This window comes from Coregonus lavaretus, assembly GCF_964263955.1.
Source record: "Coregonus lavaretus genome assembly, contig: HAP1_SCAFFOLD_2003, whole genome shotgun sequence".
Lineage (NCBI taxonomy): Eukaryota > Metazoa > Chordata > Actinopteri > Salmoniformes > Salmonidae > Coregonus > Coregonus lavaretus.
The window spans coordinates 13573-38542 of NW_028158801.1; the positions used below are offsets into that span (position 1 = coordinate 13573).

The window sequence follows — 24970 nt, forward strand, 5'->3', positions numbered from 1 at the left end:
TTTTGTGGCAATGAAACGTTGAAACGTCATCTTGTGGGTCTTTTAGGAGATTCTGAAATTTGAAGTAGGCAGTAGTAAGCAGGGTGGTCAGACAAGCTCATATGTCGAATTTCTATTTTCTTGATTAAAGAAAATAGAGGTGTAGATAACACTATGAAATCGATTCGTGAGAATGATTTATGCCTGTTTGAGTAGAAAGTGTACTCTTTTGCTTTAGGATTATGTGCTCGCCAGGCATCAACGAGGTTGTAATCAGAGAGCACATACTGTGGATTGTAGTTGGTCTTGTTAGATTTGTCCCGCATGTCCAAAATGGCATTCATGTCTGTCCCTGTGAACCATGCCTGAGTGTCTTTGCTACTCTGGATGCATGTTTCACCTTGGTATCCCTACTGAGTCCTCATTGCCATCCAAAGTTCTGGCCAGTCATCTGGTAGAACCGCTGGTTGTGCGGCCTGTAGAACTCCCTCAGTCTCCGGATCACTTCCGGGTCAATGGAGATGTGTGTCCGGCCTTTAGTCTTTCCCAGGCAGTGGGGCTTGCTGCTGCCCTCCGGTTTCTTCAGGCAGGGGAAACCTTTAGTCTTATTGAAGTAGAAGTGCTTGTCCGTCACAATCCTCTGTAGGCCCAGAAAGTCCTGGACCTTTCCTAGTTCTCCAGCTGGGTCGGAGATGAGGCCCTCCCCACTGACCAGATGGATCTGGGCTCGGGGGAACCAGGCCAGCCAGCGCTCCAGATGCTGGGCGTACAGTCCGATCCACAGAGGGCTCCACAGAGAGTCTATCTCACCTGGGACCAAGACAAGATACAGTTACTGGTTTTAGACTTAGAATGGAGGACTGAAGACAGGACTGAAGAATATAGTCTTTGTGTGGGTACTGCATTTGATTAGGGAAAAACTATGTTTTTGTGTCATTCATTCATCAATGAATTAATTAATTCATTCATGCATTCATCCATCCAACCATCCATTAATTCATTCCTTTATTCATAGGCCTATACAAATAAAAATGCATCACTATAATTCTGACCATTGGTGCGGTTCTTGAAGGCGAGTGTCTCGAAGGTGGGGATGTGGGGGGTCTTGGAGATGATCTGGGTGTAGTCAGAGACGGCCCGGGTCACAGGGTCTCGGACCACCACAATCAGCTTCACGTCACGCGACATGGAGTGTACACGTCCCGGGGTCTCCACGGTAACAAAATAACGCGGTGTCTTCTCCACGACGACCTGGCCATCCAAGGCCTTGGGCATCATACTCCTGGGGGATGGGGGAGGGAGAGAAAGGAAAAAAAAGAAAGAAAGAGCGATAGATGCAGTCTGTTTAGTGTTTAAATTGTATAACTTTGAGTATTAAAGCCATCTGTAAATGTAATGACTGGAAGCTCTCATTATACAATACACAGACCTCTACGTACTGGCCATGGGTCTGTTTGGGTATGACAACAACAACAAACATTATTCCTAGATCTATATATGTTGTAGGTTGTACAGTGGTTGTACAGTGGTTGTACAGTGGTTGGAGAGTGGTTGTACAGTGGTTGGAGAGTGGTTGTACAGTGGTTGTACAGTGGTTGGAGAGTGGTTTTACAGTGGTTGTATAGTGGTTGTACAGTGGCCGCACAGTGCCTTCAAGAGTATTCACACCCCTTGACTTTTTTCCAGATTTTGTTGCGTTACAGCTTGAATTTAAAATGGATTAAATTGAGATTTTGTGTCACTGGCCTACACACAATACCCCATAATGTCAAAGTGTAATTATGTTTTTCGAAATGTTTACAAATGAATTACAAATGAAAAGTTGAAATGTCTTGAGTCAATAAGTATTCAACCCCTTTGTTATAGCAAGCCTAAATAAGTTTAGGAGTAAAAATGTGCTTAACAAGTCACATAATAAGTTGGACTATAATCCATTTTTTTAATGACTACCTCATCTCTATACCCCACACAGTGGAGGCTCCTCAGAGGAGGAAGGGGAGGACCATCCTCCTTAGTGAATTTCATAAAAAATGTCATTTTTAGAGAAAACTATACTAAATATATTCACGACACCAAATAATTGATTAAAACACACTGTTTTGCAATGAAGGTCTACAGTAGCCTCAGCAGCCCTCTGTAGGGTAGCACCATGGTGTAGCCGGAGGACAGCTAACTTCTGTCCTCCTCTGGGTACATTGACTTCAATACAAAACCTAGGAGACTCTTGGTTCTCACCCCCTTCCATAGACTTACACAGTAATTATGACAACTTCCGGAGGATGTTCTCCAACCTATCAGAGCTCTTGTAGCATGAACTGACATGTTGTCCACCCAATCAAAGGATCCGAGAATTAATCTAGTACTGCATAAGCTACAGCTAGCTAGCACTGCAGTGCATAAAATGTGGTGAGTAGTTGACTCAGAGAGAGAAAGACAACAGTTGAATAGTTTTGAACAAATTTAAGGAGAAGCGAGAGAGAGAGAGAGAGAGAGAGAGAGAGAGAGAGAGAGAGAGAGAGAGAGAGCTAGCTATATTTTTTTTAGCTACCCAAACACCAGGCTCAAACAGAGAGGGATGCTATGTTAGGTAGCTGGCTATGGCTATGCAACACTGGAACTCTTCCAAGTCAAGGTAAGCTTTTATTAATTTATTGCCACCGGGGCACGCCGGTGTAACTGCTAAACTGCGTTCTGACTGTACACTGTACTGCATGATTATACACAAACGAGTTAGTTCTAGTAGCGATGTTGACTGTGAGGTGACAACGATATAGGCTGTGCGTAGCGGTTAGCAGTCATGATATGGTTTAGCTTGGAAAGGTTTTGTCGCCCAGTCACAGACAGCTGTTGTGTTCCACAAGCAAAGGGAAAAGGTGAGAGGAGGAGAGCGGGTAGATAGTTGCGAGAAGGAATTATATATACAAAGAGCAAAGTGATCATGCTGTTTGTATGTGGCTGCTATGAAAGTGAACTGTGTTTGCGTGTGATCAGGGGTGTATTCATTCCGCCGATTCTGTTGAAAAAAAGTTTATTAAACGGAAGCAAGAGGAACGAAACGGGGATAAACATACCTGAATTTGTCCAATGGAAACTCTAATTTGCAACTGTTGGACTAATGATTACACCCTGTATCAGCTATATGCTGGCAAGAGTGTGCAAGGCGGTGTTGAATGTGTCACTGTCTGTCACCTGGATTACTCAATTCTCTCGACCTGTGCACCTACATTGTATGATGGGTACAGGGAAAATTCCAGTATCATATAGTAGCCTAAACCTATAGATGTTACATTGAGCTGGGTGAATGGAATATGAATGACAGTCACCCAATATGCTGTAATAGAAATAAGGCCATGCTCATTAAATAAAAATCATCCTCCCTCATCTTACTGACCCAACACATACAATTATCTGTAAGGTCACTCAGACGAGCACTGAATTTCAAACACAGAATCAACCACAAAGACCAGGGAGACATGCCTCGCATTGAGCATGGTGAAGTTATTAATAACACTTTGGATGGTGTATCAATACACCCAGTCACTACAAAGATGCAGGTGTCCTTCCTAACTCAGTTGCCGGAGAGGAAAGAAACCACTCAGGTATTTCACCATGTGGCCAATGGTGATTTTAAAACAGTTTCAGAGTTTAATGACTGTGATAGGAAAAAACTGAGGATGGATCAACAACATTGTAGTTACTCCACAATACTAACCTAAATAACAGAGTGAAAAGAAGGAAGCCTCTACAGAATAAAACATTTCCAAACATGCATCCAGTTTGCAATAAGGCACTATAGTAAAACTGCAAAAAAATTGGGCTAAGAAATTAACTTTATTTCCTGAATACAAAGCATTATGTTTGGGGCAAATCCAACACATCACTAAGTACCACTCCAGTGTATATTTGGCCTTGTGTTTTAGCTTATTGTCCTGCTGAAAGATGAATTCATCTCCCAGTGTCTGTTGGAAGGCAGACTGAACCACTATTTTCAAGCATGGTGGTGGCTGCATCATGTTATGGGAATGCTTGTCATCGGCAAGGACTAGGTTTTATTTTATTTTATATATATAAAAAGAAACGGAATAGAGCTAATCACAGGCAAAATCCTAGAGGAAAACCTGGTTCAGTCTGCCTTCCAACAGACACTGGGAGACAAATTCACCTTTCAGCAGGACAATAAGCTAAAACACAAGGCCAAATATACACTGGAGTTGCTTACCAAGAAGACAGGGAATGTTCCTGAGTGGCCTAGTTACAGTTTTGACTTAAATCGGCTTGAAAATCGATGGCAAGACTTGAAAATGGCTGTCTTGACAGAGCTTGAAGAATTTTTAAGAGAAAAATGTGCAGATATTGTTCAATCCAGGTGTGCAAAGCTCTTAGAGTCTTACCCAGAAAGACTCACAGCTGTAATCGCTGCCAAAGGTGATTCTAACATGTATTGACTCAGGGGTGTGAAAACTTACTGTATGTAAATGAAATATTTCTGTATTTCATTTTCAATAAATGTGAAAACATTTCTTAAAACATGTTTTCACTTTGTCATTATGAGGTATTGTTTGTAGATGGGTGAGAGAGAAAAAAATCAATTTTAATCCATTTTGAAGTCAAGGGGTATGAATACTTTCCGAAGGCCTTGTAAAGGCTACAGCAATCATAGAGGGATACTGAAAAGCATGAGCACACGTGCACACACACACACACACACACACACACACACACACACACACACTCACACACTCACACACACACTCACACACACAATCATACACACACATACACAGGGCTATATAAATATCACACCACATCCTATCACTTCGACACTAGCAGATGGTCCTCATTTAGCAGCAATGACTCCTGGGCCCCACCGGACCACATGGAGAACCAGGTACATCAGCAATGACTCCTGGGCCCGACCGGACCACATGGAGACCCAGGTACACCTATCACACACCTCGCTGACCACACCTGTTATTTCCCCGGTTGCTGCGTCATATTTCGCTAATAATTATGGGATCCATTTTGAGGAGACAGTTGGGGATGATGATGATGATGATGATGATGATGATGATGATGATGAAGGATGATGGAGAGATGGAGGGATGGAGGGGGAGAGAGAGGAGAGAGGGGACATAGAGAGGACAGGATTCTTGTGGATGAGGTTTCACTCCCCCACAACATTTGAGCACATGTGAAAGTTGAAATGACAAATGTTAGAATACTTTACTTTAAAAGGCATAATTTATATTAATTAAATTTAAACAGTCATGTTCCGCTGCAGGTTTTGTCTAGTTCCCGCTTTGTTCCAGGGACGTCCCTACAACGTTGTGTCATGGTCCCATGGAGGTTTTTATCTAGTTCCCGCTTTGTTCCAGGGACGTCCCTACAACGTTGTGTCATGGTCCCATGGAGGTTTTTATCTAGTTCCCGCTTTGTTCCAGGGACGTCCCTACAACGTTGTGTCATGGTCCCATGGAGGTTTTTGTCTAGTTCCCGCTTTGTTCCAGGGACATCCCTAGAACGTTGTGTCATGGTCCCATGGAGGTTTTGTCTAGTTCCCGCTTTGTTCCAGTGACGTCCCTAGAACGTTGTGTCATGGTCCCATTTAGGTTTTTGTCTAGTTGCGGTGAAAATACAGTACATCTACAACAACATTACTGTATTTCTACAGCTAAATTAAGGTGTTAATTGACAGTATGCTGATTACTTGGTACTCAACCTCACTTGGGATTTAAACTTACAACCTCTTGGGTGCTAGCTATCTGAAATTCCTGCTGAGCCACCAGGTCTAAGAGCAACTTAATGGAGATTGGCATTATAATTATTGCCAAGAATACATTTCAGCACTTTTACTTTTTGTAAAAAATTAATTAAATATATACAACAACTTGAAGGTGCTATCTCTATAAAATGACAGTATGCTGCTGTAGTCTGGTATAAATTACTGTAAAATATTGTATAATTTTTTTTCCTGTGAACAAAATTGGGACTTCAAAAGGGATTTGAACTCGTAACTTCTTGGTCGCTAGCAACTTGAAACTTCCTGCTACAGTGCAGCTACACCACCAGATCTGTGCGCGTAAAAGAGATACGGCCACAGACTTAATGGCAGGAATCCATTTCTGCACTTAGCTAAAAGATGCCCAGAATCAAGTAAATACAGTGGGGAAAAAAAGTATTTAGTCAGCCACCAATTGTGCAAGTTCTCCCACTTAAAAAGATGAGAGAGGTCTGTAATTTTCATCATAGGTAGAAGAGGATTGGGAGAATGTCATATGGTCAGATGAAACCAAAAATAGAACTTCTTGGTAAAAACTCAACTCGTCGTGTTTGGAGGACAAAGAATGCTGAGTTGCATCCAAAGAACACCATACCTACTGTGAAGCATGGGGGTGGAAACATCATGCTTTGGGGCTGTTTTTCTGCAAAGGGACCAGGACGACTGAAAAACAAGGAAAACCTTGTGAAGACTTACAGAAAACGTTTGACCTGTGTCATTGCCAACAAAGGGTAGATAACAAAGTATTGAGATACTTTTGTTATTGACCAAATACTTATTTTCCACCATAATTTGCAAATAAATTCATAAAAAATCCTACAATGTGATTTTTTGAGAAAAAAAATCTCATTTTGTCTGTCATCTTTTTAAGTGGGAGAACATGCACAATTGGTGGCTGACTAAATACTTGTTTTCCCCACTGTAATTGTACAATTATCATCACCAATGTAACATCGACGTTACACTAGCAGTGCTGAAGGACACTTGACGTAGAGTATACAGTAATTATTTGGGGATTTGAACTTGCAACTTCTTGGTTGGGAGTGGATCGATGTTTCTGCAGTGCCACCAGGGTCAGACGTATTGCTTGGGACACATATTAACATATTAAAAATAAGGCTATGGTTAGGGTACAGTGTTGTTGAAATCTCATATGTGAAATATTGCAAAAACACATGGGTTTCACATGATTTCACATTATTCAGCCATGTGCTGTTGTTCTTCTAACCTCGGCCACTCCTCTCACACTCACACACACACACACACACACACACACACACACACACACACACACACACACCATGTGCGTGTGTGTGTGTGTGTGCCTGGATGCATCCCATGCCTGCCAGTGGAACAGAACCCCATTACCTTATTAGCATTAAGATACCACAACATTATCACAGAGCGTATTCTCTGTATTCTCTCCATTGTTGTCACAGAGACACAGTTCCCCAATGTGTACTGTGTTACAGTAATCATGTCGTCCGTTTGCTCTTGATGAAAAGAGAGATTAGCAGGTTTACAACCTCTCGCTTGTTTGTCTTTGAAGATCTTTTGTCTTCCCTCTCTGCATCTCTCTGTGGAGCTCCATACCCCCACTCTCCCGCCGCTCCTAGGCTATGGGGACTAGCCCGAGCAGCCCCTGTGCAGGTAGGTATTGATCCTGGAGGAGTGGGGGGTAAAGTGTGAGAGAGAGGAGGGGGTACGATGGGCCTGGGTCTCAGCTGGGCCGAGGGTAGCAGGTGGGGTTTGGGGAAGCCTCTGGAGTCCCATCACCCCCGTGCTGTGTGTGTGTGTGTGTGTGTGTGTGTGTGTGTGTGTGTGTGTGTGTGTGTGTGTGTGTGTGTGCTCAACGGAACTGTATGTGTGTCTGTGTGTGTTGGACTGAGCGCCCACTCAACCATTTCCCTGCACTGGGGACCATTAAGGCTCCAGTCCATTGTAGCGTTGCCCTGTCCACTTCCAGCAGACATCCATCATAGCTGGGCCCAGACCCCCCCCTGCCTGCCCTCCTCAACCCCCAAGAGAGAGCCTTAATGAGGGCTAGATCACCCCGGCCGTCTGGGCCTTATGGAGATCAGATCACACTGTACAGTACTGGGATGGCTGGATGGGCCACACCTGGGCTCGATTTAATATAGAGATAGATAAATGTGTGGGAGCACAAACACACACACACACACACACACACACACACACACACACACAGTAACCAAGACACTCATATATTTCCCCTTTATAACACTATTAATATGCCATAACAGAATTCAGACACCCCTACTCTTAGCCCAGTTTTCACTCTCCCATTCAAAAACCATGCATTCAAAGAATCCACTAGATTCCCTTTCCTGTCGGACATGATCTCATTGAACACACCCCTTCTGAAGATCAGCAGACATTTGCATGGCAATTATATTCCTGTGTAAAAACACAGGCGCACATGTCCAACGTCAAGCCCGGGATCCATGGGTATAAATTGATGCGCTGCTTCTTTTAACGAGTTAATCTGAATTGCAAGTGAACCACAGCCACGTGAGAACATATGACTCTGGAAAGACCACTAATTGGAATCTGTCATTGGAGTCCTGCTTGTGGAAGCCTTTCTTCTCCAGATCTAAACAGAACACCTACAGTGGGGGAAAAAAAGTATTTAGTCAGCCACCAATTGTGCAAGTTCTCCCACTTAAAAAGATGAGAGAGGCCTGTAATTTTCATCATAGGTACACGTCAACTATGACAGACAAAATGAGGGGAAAAATCCAGAAAATCACATTGTAGGATTTCTAATGAATTTATTTGCAAATTATGGTGGAAAATAAGTATTTGGTCAATAACAAAAGTTTCTCAATACTTTGTTATATACCCTTTGTTGGCAATGACGCAGGTCAAACGTTTTCTGTAAGTCTTCACAAGGTTTTCACACACTGTTGCTGGTATTTTGGCCCATTCCTCCATGCAGATCTCCTCTAGAGCAGTGATGTTTTGGGGCTGTCGCTGGGCAACATGGAGTTTCAACTCCCTCCAAAGATTTTCTATGGGGTTGAGATCTGGAGACTGGCTAGGCCACTCCAGGACCTTGAAATGCTTCTTACGAAGCCACTCCTTCGTTGCCCGGGCGGTGTGTTTGGGATCATTGTCATGCTGAAAGACCCAGCCACGTTTCATCTTCAATGCCCTTGCTGATGGAAGGAGGTTTTCACTCAAAATCTCACGATACATGGCCCCATTCATTCTTTCCTTTACACGGATCAGTCGTCCTGGTCCCTTTGCAGACAAACAGCCCCAAAGCATGATGTTTCCACCCCCATGCTTCACAGTAGGTATGGTGTTCTTTGGATGCAACTCAGCATTCTTTGTCCTCCAAACACGACGAGTTGAGTTTTTACCAAAAAGTTATATTTTGGTTTCATCTGACCATATGACATTCTCCCAATCCTCTTCTGGATCATCCAAATCCACTCTAGCAAACTTCAGACGGGCCTGGACATGTACTGGCTTAAGCAGGGGGACACATCTGGCACTGCAGGATTTGAGTCCCTGGCGGCGTAGTGTGTTACTGATGGTAGGCTTTGTTACTTTGGTCCCAGCTCTCTGCAGGTCATTCACTAGGTCCCCCCGTGTGGTTCTGGGATTTTTGCTCACCGTTCTTGTGATCATTTTGACCCCACGGGATGAGATCTTGCGTGGAGCCCCAGATCGAGGGAGATTATCAGTGGTCTTGTATGTCTTCCATTTCCTAATAATTGCTCCCACAGTTGATTTCTTCAAACCAAGCTGCTTACCTATTGCAGATTCAGTCTTCCCAGCCTGGTGCAGGTCTACAATTTTGTTTCTGGTGTCCTTTGACAGCTCTTTGGTCTTGGTCATAGTGGAGTTTGGAGTGTGACTGTTTGAGGTTGTGGACAGGTGTCTTTTATACTGATAACAAGTTCAAACAGGTGCCATTAATACAGGTAACGAGTGGAGGACAGAGGAGCCTCTTAAAGAAGAAGTTACAGGTCTGTGAGAGCCAGAAATCTTGCTTGTTTGTAGGTGACCAAATACTTATTTTCCACCATAATTTGCAAATAAATTCATAAAAAATCCTACAATGTGATTTTCTGGAGAAAAAAAATCTCAATTTGTCTGTCATAGTTGACGTGTACATATGATGAAAATTACAGGCCTCTCTCATCTTTTTAAGGGGGAGAACTTGCACAATTGGTGGCTGACTAAATACTTTTTTTCCCCCACTGTATCTAAACCTCTGAATGGCTGCCATGTTGAATTATTAGTAAACAACAAAGTGATTGTAACACAGTCATCTATCTATACCTGTGATACTGACCATAGGATGTGTAAAGACAGATTCATATACAGTGAGAGAAACACAATTACTATATCAAAAGACGATACATATTTGATGACTGATTAAGAAAATGAGACCCAAACTACACACTCCATTATCTCTAGCTGTAACTCTGAACAAAATAATATATAAACGTAACATGTAAAGTATTAGTCCCATGTTTCATGAGCTGAAGTAAAATAAATGTTCCATATGCACAAAAAGCTTATTTCTCTCCGGTGTTGTGCACAAATTTGTTTCCATCCCTGTTAGTGAGCATTTCTCCTTTGCCAAGATAATCCATCCACCTGACAGGTGCGGCATATCAAGAAGCTGATTAAACAGCATGATCATTACACAGGTGCACCTTGTGCTGGGGACAATAAAAGGCCACCCTAAAATGTTTTGACACAGAACACAATGCCACAGATGCTTCATGTTTTGAGGGAGCGTGCAATTTGCATGCTGACTGCAGGAATGTCCACCAAAACTGTTGCCAGAGAATTGAATGTTAATTTCTCTACCGTAATCTGCCTCCAACTTCGTTTTAAAGAATTTGGCAATACGTCCAACTGGCCTCACAACCGCAGACCACGTGTAACCACGCCAGCCCAGGACCTCCACATCCAGCTTCTTCACCTGCGGGATCATCTGACACCAGCCACCCAGACAGCTGATGAAACTGTGGGTTTGCACAACCGAAGGAAAGCTCATCTGCGTGCTTGTCGTTTTGTAGACTTGACCCTTTACCAAGTTTTAAAAAATTGCGTTGTTTAGAAGGAGTGCAAAGGCGAATTGAGTTATTGCACACGCGCACTTCACAGAGTAGGCGTTCCCTAACGAAAATATGCAAATTCATGCTAGAAAGCGCCAATAGGATCTCGCTAGCTTGTGCTTGGCTCTGCCCACCTCCTTGCTTGTTCTGCCCATTATGACTAATTTGTTCCCATTTGAAACGACAGGCTGTGGTCTATCTTGGTTTAGTTATAAAAATCTTTGGAGATCCTGAGGCCCATTGTCGTGCCATTCATCCACCGCCATCACATGTTTCAGCATGATAATGCACAGCCCCATGTCTCAAGGATCAGTACACAATTCCTTGAAGATTAAAATGTCCCAGTTCTTCCATGGCCTGCATACTCACCAGACGTCACCCATTGAGCATGTTCGGGATGCTCTGGATTGACGTGTACGACAGCATGTTCCAGTTCCCACCAATATCCAGCAACTTCGCACAGCCATTGAAGAGGAGTGGGACAATATTCCACAGGCCAAAATCAACAGCCTGATCAACTCTATGCGAAGGAGATGCTGCATGAGGCAAATGGTGGTCACACCAGATACTGACTGGTTTTCTGATCCACGCCCCTACCATTTTTTTAAAGGTATTTGTGACAAACAGATGCATATCTGTATTCCCAGTCATTTTTGTTCAGTGTATATATACATTTACATTGTAGTCATTTAGCATCAATGCATGCCACTCAACAGGAGAGTTGTTACCCTATGGCCTCACAAGAACACAGAGGCAGCACTGAACAACAAGCCTTCAAGCATGAACCAGCCAGCCTAAACCACCTAGAAATAGCATGTGACCTTGTGGGGACCAACAAAATGTCCCCAGTTGGTCAAATTTCTCTTAGAGTACTATTCTAGTTAAACACGTACACACACACACACACACACACACTGAACAGGGCTAACAGCTTTAGCGATCACATCAAGCCAAGGTCAGGCCTTGGGAGGAAAGTAAAGCTATGGATCTGAGACAGTGTCAGGATAAAACCTCAGCCAAGCCCAGTCCTCTTCTAGACACTAGCTCTTCTCTGCCTGCCTGGTTGAGAGTGGTTCCTGTCAGCGATAGACATCTGAAGTGTCCTTAAAGCAGATGAGAGCATGGTGCACAGACAAAAATGCATTTTTGAAATCTATAAATGCCTGTTTGAAAGCAACAACAAAAAAGCAACGCTTCCTACGGTGGGCACAGCCGGTCTACATACACTGAGATCTTCCTTGAGTTGTATCCAATGATAGATATGCTGATATAATGATATACCCCACTGGTTAATTATGTGGTGTGACTGGGTGCTCGTCATTATCTATGAGGGTAAACTGACCTGGGGTCAGGGGTCAACCTGCCAGGCCTGGCAGTGATGTCAAGTGGCCTGACACTCTCAGAGCCCCATCTGGTCCTGGGGACGGGACAATCTGCTATCACTCTGGGATGTCACTGAGACACACACACACACGCACACACACACGCACACACACACTCAGACACACACTCAGACACACACACACGCACACGCACACACACACACACACACACACACACGCACACGCACACACACACACACCGACACACACACACTCAGACACACACACACGCACACACACACACGCACACACACACACCGACACACACACACACACACACTCACACACAATGGAGACGTGGTACACGTGCGTGCGTGTGCGTGTGTGTGTGTCTGCAAAAGAGGAAGGAACAGAGTGAGGAAGGGGTGTGTGTGCGTCCATGCGTGTTTGTATACCCTCATTAGTGACCTCTATCATGTTGGTAAAACACCGAAAACACAGCTCTAACTTTCAATCAATCTCACCTACTGACCCTCTGACAATTAAATCACATTGTCAGAGGTTACAGCATATTGCATCACCAGTGGAAGAAAAAGTACAAAATTGTCATACTTGAGTAAAAGTAACGATATCTTAATAGAAAATGACTCAAGTAAAAGTGAAAGTCACCCAGTAAAATACTACCTGACTAAAAGTATTTTAAAGGGTTTTAAGTGTACTTTAGTACAGTGGTGGAAAACGCAGCTATTTGTCATACTGTAGTAAAAAATAAAAGTAAATGCTAAATATCAAATTCCTTATATTACGCAAACCAGATGGCACAATTTTCGTTTTTTTTATTTTTATTAACAGACAGACGGGCACACTCCAACACCCAGAGATAATTTACAAGCGCAGTATTTGTGTTTAGTGAGTCCGCCAGATCAGAGGCAGTAGGGATGACAATGCATTATATTGATAGGTGTGTGAATTGGACCATAATTCTGTCTTGCCTGAACATTAGAAATGCATCGAGTACTTTTGGGTATCAGGGAAAATGTATGGAGTAAAAAGTAAATAAGTTTATTTAGGAATGTAGAGGAGTAAAAGTAAAAGTTGTTAAAAATATAAATAGTAAAGTAAAGTACAGATACTCAAAAAAAAAATACTTAAGTAGTACTTTTACACCACTGCATCCTAAACCAACCATTTAATTCCACATAACCTAGATGATGAGATTTAAATCCAATGTTTAATCTGTCACGTAGTGAGAGTTTATGTTACATGCACACTCATTGTGTGTGTGTGTGTGTGTGTGTGTGTGTGTGTGTGTGTTGTGTGCGGGACTCTAGGATCAGACTACGGTAACATCTGGCCTCAGCTGCAGAGATGACTGCTCTGTGAGAACTCTTCCAGACATTTTTACATTTTAGTCATTTAGCAGACGCTCTTATCCAGAGCGACTTACAGTTAGTGAGCGCATACATTTTTCATACTGGCCCCCGGTGGGAATCGAACCCACAACCCTGGCGTTGCAAGCACCATGCTCTACCAACTGAGCTACAGGAGGGCCATATACAGACCCTCCATATAAACACACACACACACACACACACACACACACACACACACACACACACACACACACACACACACACACACACACACACACACACACACACACACACACACACACACACACACACACACACACACACACACACACACACACACACACACACACACACACACACACACACACACACACACACACACACACACACACACACACACACACACACACACACACACACACTAGCATGGCCAGATGGCAGTGTTTCTCTCTCTCTGCCAGACCTCTACGTACTGGCCATGGGTCTGTTTGGGTATGACAACAACAACAAACATTATTCCTAGATCTATTTTTTGTTGTAGGTTGTACAGTGGCTGCACAGTGGTTGTACAGTCTCATTTACGTAAGTATTGACACCCCTGAGTCACTAATTTGTGGAAGCACCTTTGGCAGCAATTATAGATGCGAGTCTTTCTGGGTAAGTCTCTAAGAGCTTTCCACACCTGGATTGTGCAACATTTGCCCATTATTATTTTCTTCAAGCTCTGTCAAATTGGTTGTTGATCATTGCTAGGCAACCGTTTTCAGCATACCCATAACATGATGCTGCCACCACTATGCTTGAAAATATGGAGAGTGGCACTCAGTACTGTGATGTATTCCCTCCTCTCCGGCAACTGAGTTAGGAAGGACGCCTTTAACTATGTAATGACTGGGTGCATTGATACACCATCCAAAGTGTCATTAAAAACTTCACCATGCTCAAAGGGATATTCAATGTTTGCTTTATGTATTTGTACCTACATTTGAAGTCGGAAGTTTACATACACTTAGGTTGGAGTCATTAAAACTTGTTTTTCAACCACTCCACAAATTTCTTGTTAACAAACTATCGTTTTAGCAAGTCGGTTAGGACATCTACTTTGTGCATGACACAAGTAATTTTTCCAACAATTATTTCAGTTATAATTCACTGTATCACAATTCCAGTGTGTCAGAAGTTTACATACACTAAGTTGACTGTGCCTTTAAACAGCTTGGAAGATTCCAGAAAATGATGTCATGGCTTTAGAAGCTTCTGATAGGCTAATTAACATAATTTGAGTCAATTGGAGGTGTACCTGTGGATGTATTTCAAGGCCTACCTTCAAACTCAGTGCCTCTTTGCTTGATATCATGGAAAAATCTAAAGAAATCAGCCAAGACCTCAGAAAAAAGATTTTAGACCTCCACAAGTCTGGTTCATCCTTCGGAGCAATTTCCAAATGCCTGAAGGTACCTCGTTCAACTGTACAAACAATTGTATGCAAGTATAAACACCATGGGACCACGCAGCTGTCATACCGCTCAGGAAGGAGACGTGTTCTGTCTCCTAGAGATGAGCGTACTTTGGTGCGAAAAGTGCAAATTAATCCCCGAACAACTTCAAAGGACCTTGTGAAGATGCTGGAGGAAACAGGTACAAAAGTATCTATATCCACAGTAAAACGAGTCCTATATCGACATAACCTGAAAGGCCGCTCAGCAAGGAAGAAGCCACTGCTCCAAAACCGCCATAAAAAAGTCAGACTACGGATTGCAACTGCACATGGGGACAAAGATCGTACTTTTTGGAGAAATGTCCTCTGGTCTGATGAAACAAAAATAGAACTGTTTGGCCATAATGACCATTGTTATGTTTGGAGGAAAATGGGGACGCTTGCAAGCCGAAGAACATCATCCCAACCGTGAAGCACAGGGGTGGCAGCATCATGCTGTGGGGGTGCTTTGCTGCAGGAGGGACTGGTGCACTTCACAAAATAGATGGCATCATGAGGAAGAAGAATTATGTGGATATATTGAAGCAACATCTCAAGACAAGTTAAAGCTTGGTCGCAAATGGGTCTTCCAAATGGACAATGACCCCAAGCATACTTCCAAAGTTGTGGAAAAATGGCTTAAGGACAACAAAGTCAAGGGATTGGAGTGGCCATCACAAAGCCCTGACCTCAATCCTATAGAAAATTTGTGGGCAGAACTGAAAAAGCGTGTGCGAGCAAGGAGGCCTACAAACCTGACTCAGTTACACCAGCTTTGTCAGGAGGAATGGGCCAAAATTCACCCAACTTATTGTGGGAAGCTTGTGGAAGGCTACCCGAAATGTTTGACCAAAGTTAAACAATTTAAAGGCAACGCTACCACATACTAATTGAGTGTATGTAAACTTCTGACCCACTGGGAATGTGATGAAAGAAATAAAAGCTGAAATAAATCATTCTCTCTACTATTATTCTGACATTTCACATTATTAAAATAAAGTGGTGATCCTAACTGACCTAAGACAGGGAATTTTTACTAGGATTAAATGTCAGGAATTGTGAAAAACTGAGTTTAAATATATTTGGCTAAGGTGTATGTAAACTTCCGACTTCAACTGTATCTACCAATGGGTTCCTTTTTTGCGAGGCATTGGAAAACCTCCCTGGTCTTCGTGGTTGAATCTGTGTTTAAAATTCACTGCTCGACTGAGGGACCTTACAGATAATTGTATGTGTGGGGTACAGAGATGAGGTAGTCATTCAAAAATCATCTTAAACACTATTATTGCACACAGAGTGAGCATTTTATTTTATTTTATTTATTTATATTTATTTATTCAGTCATTAGCCGACTGCAATGCGACAGCTAGTCGACATATAACGAAAAAGATATTACAGACAAAAGACTTTACAATTTACATTTAAAAATATGAACATGTAGTGTGTGTGTGTGTGCATCTATCAGTTACACATACATGTCAGTACATACACACAACAAGTAGGTCACATGGGGGAAGGGCGTTGTGCCGTGAGGTGTTGCTTTATTTGTTTTTTGAAAACAGGTTTGCTGTTCACTTCCGATATATAAGATGGAAGGGAGTTCCATGCACTCCTGGCTCTGTATAATACTGTACATTTCCTTGAATTTGTTCTGGACCTGGGGATTGTGAAAAGACCCCTGGTGGCATGTCTGGAGGGGTAAGTGTGTGTGTCAGTGCTGTGTGTAAGTTGACTATGCAAACAATTTGCCATTTCTAACACATTAATGTTTCTTAGAAAAACAAGCGATGCAGTCAGTCTTTCCTCAACTCTTAGCCAAGAGAGACTGGCATGCATAGTATTTATATTAGCCCTCTGATTACAGCTGGAGCTGAACTAGGTCTTTCCTTGCAGCACTTCACCAAATGACACCACACGACTGGACAATAATCAAGATAAGATAAAACTAGAGCCTGCAGGACTTTTTTGTGGAGTGTGGTGTCAAAAAAGCAGAGCATCTCTTTATTACGGACAGACCTCTCCCCATCTTTACAACCATTGAATCTACATGTTTTGACCATGACAGTTTACAATCTAAGGTAACACCAAGTAATTTAGTCTCCTAAACTTGTTCAAGAGCCACACCATTCATTATCAAATTCAGCTGAGGTCTAGAACTTAGGGAATGATTTGTACCAAATACAATGCTCTTAGTTTTAGAGATATTCAGGACCAGTTTATTACTGGCCACCCATTCTAAAACAGACTGCAACTCTTTGTTAAGGGTTTCAGTGACTTCATTAGCTGTGGTTGCTGATGCGTATATGATTGAATAATCAGCAAACATGGACACATATGCTTTGTTTAATGTCAGTGGCAGGTCATTGGTAAAAATAGAAAAGAGTAGAGGGCCTAGAGAGCTGCCCTGCAGTACACCAAACTTTACATGTTTGACATTAGAGGCTTCCATTAAAGAAAACCCTCTGAGTTATATTAGATAGATAGCTCTGAATCGACGATATAGCAGAGGTTGAAAAGCCATAACACATACATTTTCTCAACAACAGGTTATGGTCAATAATATCAAAGGCCGCACTGAAACCTAACAGTACAGCTCCCAAATTCTTATTATTATCAATTTCTTTCAACCAATCATCAGTCATTTGTGTCAGTGCAGTACATGTTGAGTGCCCTTCTCTATAAGCATGCTGAAAGTCTGTTGTTACTTTGTTTACAGAGAAATAACATTGTATTTGGTTCAACACCATTTTTCCCAACAGTTTGCTAAGAGCTGGCAGCAAGCTTATAGGTCTGCTGTTAGAACCAGTAAAGGCCACTCTACCACTCTTGGGTAGCGTAATTACTTTGGCTTCCCTCCAGGCCTGAGGACAAATACTTTCCTCTAGGCTCAGATTAAAGATATGACAGATAGAAGTGGCTATAGAGTCATCTACCATCCTCAGTAGCTTTCCATCTAAGTTGTCAATGCCAGGAGGTTTGTCATTATTGATCGTTAACAATATTTTTCCACCTCTCCCACACTAACTTTACAAAATTCAAACTTGCAATGCTTTTCTTTCATTATTAGTTTTTGTTATGCATGAGTACGATGGCTCACTGTTCGTTGTTGGCATTTCCTGCCTAAGTTTGCCCACTTTGCCAATTAAGTAATCATTAAAGTAATTGGCAACATCAAATGGTTTTGTGATGAATAAGCCATCTGATTCAATGAAAGTTGAATTTGTGTTTCTGCCCATAATTTCATTTAAAGCACTCCAAAGTTTTTTTCCATCTTTCTTTATATCATTGATCTTGGCTTCATAATACAGTTTCTTCTTCTTTTTGTTGAGTTTAGTCACATAATTCTCAATTTGCAGTAAATTAGCCAGTCAGATGTGCAGCCAGACCTATTAGCCACTCCTTTTGCCCCAAATCTACAGTTTTTCAATTCCTCATCAATCCATGGAGCCTTAACAGTTCTAAAAATTAGTTTCTTAACAGGTGCATGTTTATCCGTAATTGGAAGAAGCAATTTCATAAACTAATCAAGTGCAGCATCTGGATGCTCCTTATTAATCACATCAGAACAACAAACATTTTTAACATCATCCACATAAGAGTCACAGCAAAATATTTTGTATGATCTCTTATACACTATTTTAGTCCCAGCTTTTGGAACTTTGGCTTTCCTGGATATAGCCACTACATTGTGATCACTGCATCCAATGGGTACAGATACAGCTTTAGAACAAAGTTCTACAGTATTAGTAAAAATGTGATCGATACATGTGGATGATCTTGTTCCTGTAGTGTTTGTAAACACCCTGGTAGGTAGATCAATAACCTGAACCAGATTACAGGCTCTGGTTACAGTGAGAAGCTTGATGAAAACCAGTCAATATTCAGGTCCGCAAGAAAGTAGACCTCTCTGTTTACATCACATACACTATCAAGCATTTCACACATATTATTTAGATACTGATTATTAACACTTGGTGGCCTATAGCAACACCCCAAAAGAAAAGGCTTTAGATGAGGTAGGTGAACCTGCAACCACAACACTTCAACAACACTTGACGTAAGATCTTCTCTAAGCATTACAGGGATATGGCTCTGAATATATACAGCAACACCTCCCCCATAAGCATTGCTGTCTCTTCTATAGACGTTATATCCTTGTATTGCTGCTGTATTAACACATTAATTATCTTAGTGGGTCTCAGAAATGGCAAATTTATGAATATTATCTGATGTTAGAAAGTTAATGATTTCATAAACCTTATCTCTAAGGCTACATATATTAATATAGGCTATTTTCAGCCCTTTCCTGGGTAGCTTATCAGAGATAGATATAATATGGAAAAGAGCAAACAAAGCAAGATACAATAATATACACTAGTTTTAGAACACCTACTCATTCCAGGGTTTTTCTTTATTTTTACTATTTTCTACATTGTAGAATAATAGTGAAGACATCAAAACTATGAAATAACACATATGGAATCATGTAGTAACCAAAAAAGTGTTAAACAAATCAAACTATATTAAATATTTGAGATTCTTCAAATAGCCACCATTTGCCTTGATGACAGCTTTGCACAATCTTGGCATTCTCTCATTCAGCTTCACCTGGAATACTTTTCCAACAGTCTTGAAGGAGTTCCCACATATGCTGAGCACTTGTTGGCTGCTTTTCCTTCACTCTGCGGTCCGACTCATCCCAAACCGGAGGCCAGGTCATCTGATGCAGAACTCCATCACTCTGGAGGTGTGTTGGGTCATTGTCCTGTTGAAAAACAAATGATAGTCCCACTAAGCCCAAACCAGATGGGATGGCATATCGCTGCAGAATGCTGTGGTAGGCATGCTGGTTAAGTGTGCCTTGAATTCTAAATATATCACAGACAGTGTCACCAACAATGCACCCCCACACCATAACACATTCTCCTCCATGCTTTACGGTGGGAAACACACATGCGGAGATCATCCGTTCACCCACACTGCGTCTCACAAAGACACGGCGGTTTTGACTCCAGACCAAAGGACAAATTTCCACCGGTCTAATGTCCATTGCACGTGTTTCTTGGCCCAAGCAAGTCTCTTCTTCTTATTGGTGTCCTTTAGTAGTGGTTTCTTTGCAGCAATTCGACCAGGAAGGCCTGATTCACACAGTCTCCTCTGAACGGTTGATGTTGAGATGTGTCTGTTAATTGAACTCAGTGAAGCATTTATTTGGGCTGCAATTTCTGAGGCTGATAACTCTAATTAACTTATCCTCTGCATCAGAGGTAACTCTGGGTCTTCCATTCCTGTGGCAGTCCTCATGAGAGCCAGTTTCATCATAGCGCTTGATGGTTTTTGCGACTACACTTGAAGAAACTTTCAAAGTTCTTGAAATGTTCCGTATTGACTGACCTTCATGTCTTGTAATGATGGACTGTCGTTTCTCTTTGCTTATTTGAGCTGTTCTTGCCATAATATGGACTTTTACCAAATTGGGCTATCTTCTGTATACCACCCCTACCTTGTCACAACACAGCTGATTGGCTGAAACGCATTAAGAAGGAAAGAAATTCCACAAATTAACTTTTATGAAGGCACACCTGTTAATTGAAATGCATTCCAGGTGACTACCTCATGAAGCTGGTTGAGAGAATGCCAAGAGTGTGCAAAGCTGTCATCAAGGCAAAGGGTGGCTATTTGAAGAATCTCAAATATAAAATCTATTTTGATTTGTTTAACACTTTTTTGGTTACTACATGATTCCATATGTGTTATTTCATAGTTTTGATGTCTTCACTATTATTCTACAATGTAGAAAATAGTAAAAAATAAAGAAAAACGCTTGAATGAGTAGGTGTTCTAAAACTTTTGACCGGTAGTGTACGTTCAGCAATCCATTAATCAGTTGGTGTGTGTAAGTGTGTGTGCTGCGGGGTTGAAGCTACAAACCCACAGGCTTGGCTCTCTAATCCCTTCCAGGCTTCTGGGAGGGAGGGTGGAGCTTTCTGGCAGCTTTCATGGCTGGGATAAGTTCTTTCCTCTTCTTGCACGCAGCTTCAGGATAGACCTTGTTGAGGAAGATACACGTTCCTCTGAAGTTCTTGTTTCTTTCCAGAACAGCTACATTTTACATTTACATTTTTGTCATTTAGCAGACGCCCTTATCCAGAGCGACTAACAGTTAGTGCATACATTATTATTTTTTATTTTTTTCATACTGGCCCCCCGTGGGAATCGAACCCACCAACTGAGCTACATCCCTGCCGGCCATTCCCTCCCCTACCCTGGACGACGCTGGGCCAATTGTGCGCCGCCCCATGGGTCTCCCGTTCGCGGCCGGCCACGACAGAGCCTGGATTCGAACCAGGATCTCTAGTGGCACAGCTAGCACTGCGATGCAGTGCCTTAGACCACTGCGCCACTCGGGAGGCTGCCTTGAACCTCAGGAACTTGACCACTATCGGCCTGGGCCTGTCACCTGGGCTGGTGGTGGTGGGTTTTCCAGTCCTGTGGGCGCGCTCCACCTCAATATTTCCTGTGGTCCATCTTGAGTTTCTCCAAGATAATTTCCATCACTTTGTCCTCAGACTCCGTCCAGGTCTCATGTGGCGATTGTGCAATTCCGTCCACAACCATGTTGTTCCGCCTTGATTGTCCCTCGAGATAATCTGATATCTCTGTCATTGTTATCATGGATTCACATACAGAACTGCTGTCCTGTCTCAATGACTTACAGATTGCTGTCATCTTGCCGTTCTCCTGTTTCACCTCATCGAGATTACACTGGGAGAACTGCAAACTGTTCTTCAGGTCCTGGACCTCTCTGGTCAGGTCGTCCATTATTTTATTAGTTGACTCCACCAGTATTTGGAAAAAAAACACTTTTTTGTGCATTTTCTTGTTGTTGTAACATCTGCTTGTAGAACTATTTTTGTTTGTTTAAAATATATTTTACCTGTGATAGAGAGACACCACTGTCCTCAACGGTACTCCCGCTGGCTTTGGTCTTTGTCATGGTAACAACGTAGGTTACTCTGTTATTCCTCGCAGTTACAGACAGGGAAGATTGGAAACAACAACAACGAACAGCAGGGATCTAGACAGCCACAAGCCCAGGACAATCCGCGGTCCCAGCCGCAATGGCTAATCACGTTGCGGGCTGCCTTCAAGTCCTCAAGAAAACACTGATAGCTTAATAGGCAGCTAGCTAGCAGCTAGGCTGAGTTGTTAAGCACATTATTACTCATGAACTGATTTTGGCTTGCCATAACAAAGGGGTTGAATACTTACTGACAAAAAAAAAAAACATCATTCCACTTTGACATTATGGGGTATTGTGTGTAGGCCAGTGACACAAAATCTCAATTTAATCAATTTTCAATTCAGGCTAAGACAACAACATGTGGAAAACGTCAAGAGGTGTGAATACTTTCTGTAGGCACTGTATATGCAAATCGTTCTCTAAAATTAATTACCAATCAATTCCACCATGCATGGCATCAAATGTTATAAAGCAACAAACAACAACCTTCTGATTTACAGGTGAAGCTGCACTGAGGCAAAAACATGTATATGGAGTTAAATGTACTGAAATGCACTCAAACAAAATTCATTGGACATCAACTCCCTTTCTAAAAAACGGACACATCCACATGATATGTGGTTTCCACTAGATAGCACAGCCACAAAGTCAAAATGTGCTATATGGTAAGAATTCATGAAATCAAAAAAGTGCGTTTTGGTTTTAATTTAAGGCTAAGGTTAGGTTTAAAATCACATTTTAAGAAGATAAATTGTAGAATTGGGCGGGGTTTATGACTATGTGGCTGTGGTAACTAATGACAACCATGATATGTACCTGTACCAGTCCAAGCCTCGTGCGTAATGCCGGTCAAAGAAGTGCGGCTCAGAGCCCAGCGCGCGGATGTCCGGGTGCAGCCTGAGAAACTCCAAAAGAGCCCTCGTGCCACCCTTCTTCACCCCTATAATGAGAGCTTGGGGTAACCGCCGTGTCGCCTTCCAATCTTTATCCGAGTTATTAGTCTCCAAAAACGGTATTATTGTGCTCCCTTCCCCGGCTCCTGGGTATCCATCTTCATCCTGTACCATTACAAAGTCCTTATACAACTTCCCGTTTATGTCATGATACCATCCCGATAAGATAAACTCACTGGCGGGTCTGTGGGAGATGGAGTTTTCACTTATGTCCGACTCGCAGCATCCCGCGAGGAAGTAGAAGAGAGCGACACAGATGATTCCCAGAGAGAGCATGATTAAAAGTTTTTGGAGGACTCTCCTGATGTCCCTGTCCGTTGGGTTGCTGTGGTGAAAAGCTGCCATCGCCTTTCCTCAGAGCCCCATCCGAGGAGGACCATTCTACTGCAAGCTCAGCTCACATAACTTCCTTCACCTCTGTGAAGGCCTTCTGAGAGCAGCTCAGAGAAAATAAAGGCTCCATAGTGCCGCTGCGTGAATTCCACAAAATTGCCAACAAAGTCCCCGGCGTGCCCACGTCCCATCTTTCCCTTTCGCGGTTCATTCTGCGCGCCTGAAATCCATCGAATTGGCTGCTATTCCCAACGTGAACTCGATTCTCCAGAAGAGTCACCCAATCAAGGGATCAATTCCTGTGTTCTGTCCAAATATCCACCCCACCGGCATGGAGTATAGCCTACAGCTTTTAATATCGGCGGCGCAGTGATCCTTCTCCCTGGGATTACCCACTGTCGCCCTCCATGCGTCTCCAGGGACTGCGCGTCATGGGGTCGTCTCTCTCTCCCCCCTCTTTGATTGTTTAATTCCAACGGATTTCATTGGAAAAGCCGAGATTAATTCGATGCGCGTGCACGCGGAGGAGAAGAGAGAGAGAGCAGTTATGGTGCGCATATCCGACAGATCATGACCCTTTTGAATGTAATAAGTCATCATTTATCCAATGATTGTTTTTGTTGGCGTTTAGAGTTTTATGTAGGCCTATTCTCCATTTTCTTCACAGCCAGTTGTGCAATATATTGTCATAGCCTATAAAGTTAACTCAATTGTCACTTTAGAGAGCCATTTCATTATTTCAACTTGCAGCCAACTACACTGTACATTTTTTTACTAAAATACTTATAGTAAATTGAACTCAAAGTCAAGGGTAAGTCATTATTACTTAAAATGTTTATGTGGTACTGACTCAGAACTAAATGAGAAGTCACATCAACTAAATTTTTTGTAAGTTATGATAACAAAGGATTGTAAAATGTTATATATATATATATATATCTGTGTTTTTGCATTGAGTAATTTGTTGAATTAATCTCATACTACATAAAGATAAATATCATACATTTTTGTAAACTAATCCAATCGTTTATATAGATGTTTTGCACCCTTTACTGAAATGGTTGTTCCCGTTTAAATGGCTTAGGTCAGCGGTTCCCAAACTAGGGGTTGCGACAACATGAAAATGTGGTCGTGGGAGAATTTCCAAAATCCTGAAGAAAAAAATATACAGTACATTATAATATCATCTTTGTATCTCAAAATCATTGCCATGTGGTTAAAAGATACAATTGAACAAGAGAGCGCCCTTAGATATGGGGAAAAGGCCACACTTGACTGTTGCACTTGAATCATTCCCACGGTGAATGGCTAGGCCCACTACGCTATGAAACCACACACTATTGCAGCGACTTTGATATTACCGGCCACAATTGATATGGTGAAAACGAATGTGTCGGGAGGCCGAGGCACATAAACTCACATCAACAGTGAGCACAGAAACTCACATCAACAGCGGCAGGTAGTTTAGTGGGTAAGAGCGTTGTGCCAGTAACCGAAAGGTCGCTGGTTCTAATCCCCGAGCCGACTAGGTGAAAAATCTGTCGATGTTCCCTTAAGCAACGCACTTAACCCTAATTGCTCCTGTAAGTCGCTCTGGATAAGAGCGTCTGCTAAATGACTAAAATGAA

General features: G+C 42.3%; 1 protein-coding gene across 1 annotated transcript; it reads right to left on the bottom strand.

Annotated features, from left to right (window-relative positions):
- Nucleotides 1–400: 400 nt before the first annotated feature.
- On the bottom strand, nucleotides 401–23354 carry LOC311123569 (heparan sulfate glucosamine 3-O-sulfotransferase 6-like; the record flags this gene model as incomplete). Its single annotated transcript, XM_084197811.1, has 3 exons — nucleotides 401–789; nucleotides 1032–1261; nucleotides 22873–23354. The coding sequence occupies 3 exons, from the start codon at nucleotides 23352–23354 to the stop codon at nucleotides 401–403; spliced, it is 1101 nt and encodes a 366-aa protein (XP_084053937.1).
- Nucleotides 23355–24970: the final 1616 nt, after the last annotated feature.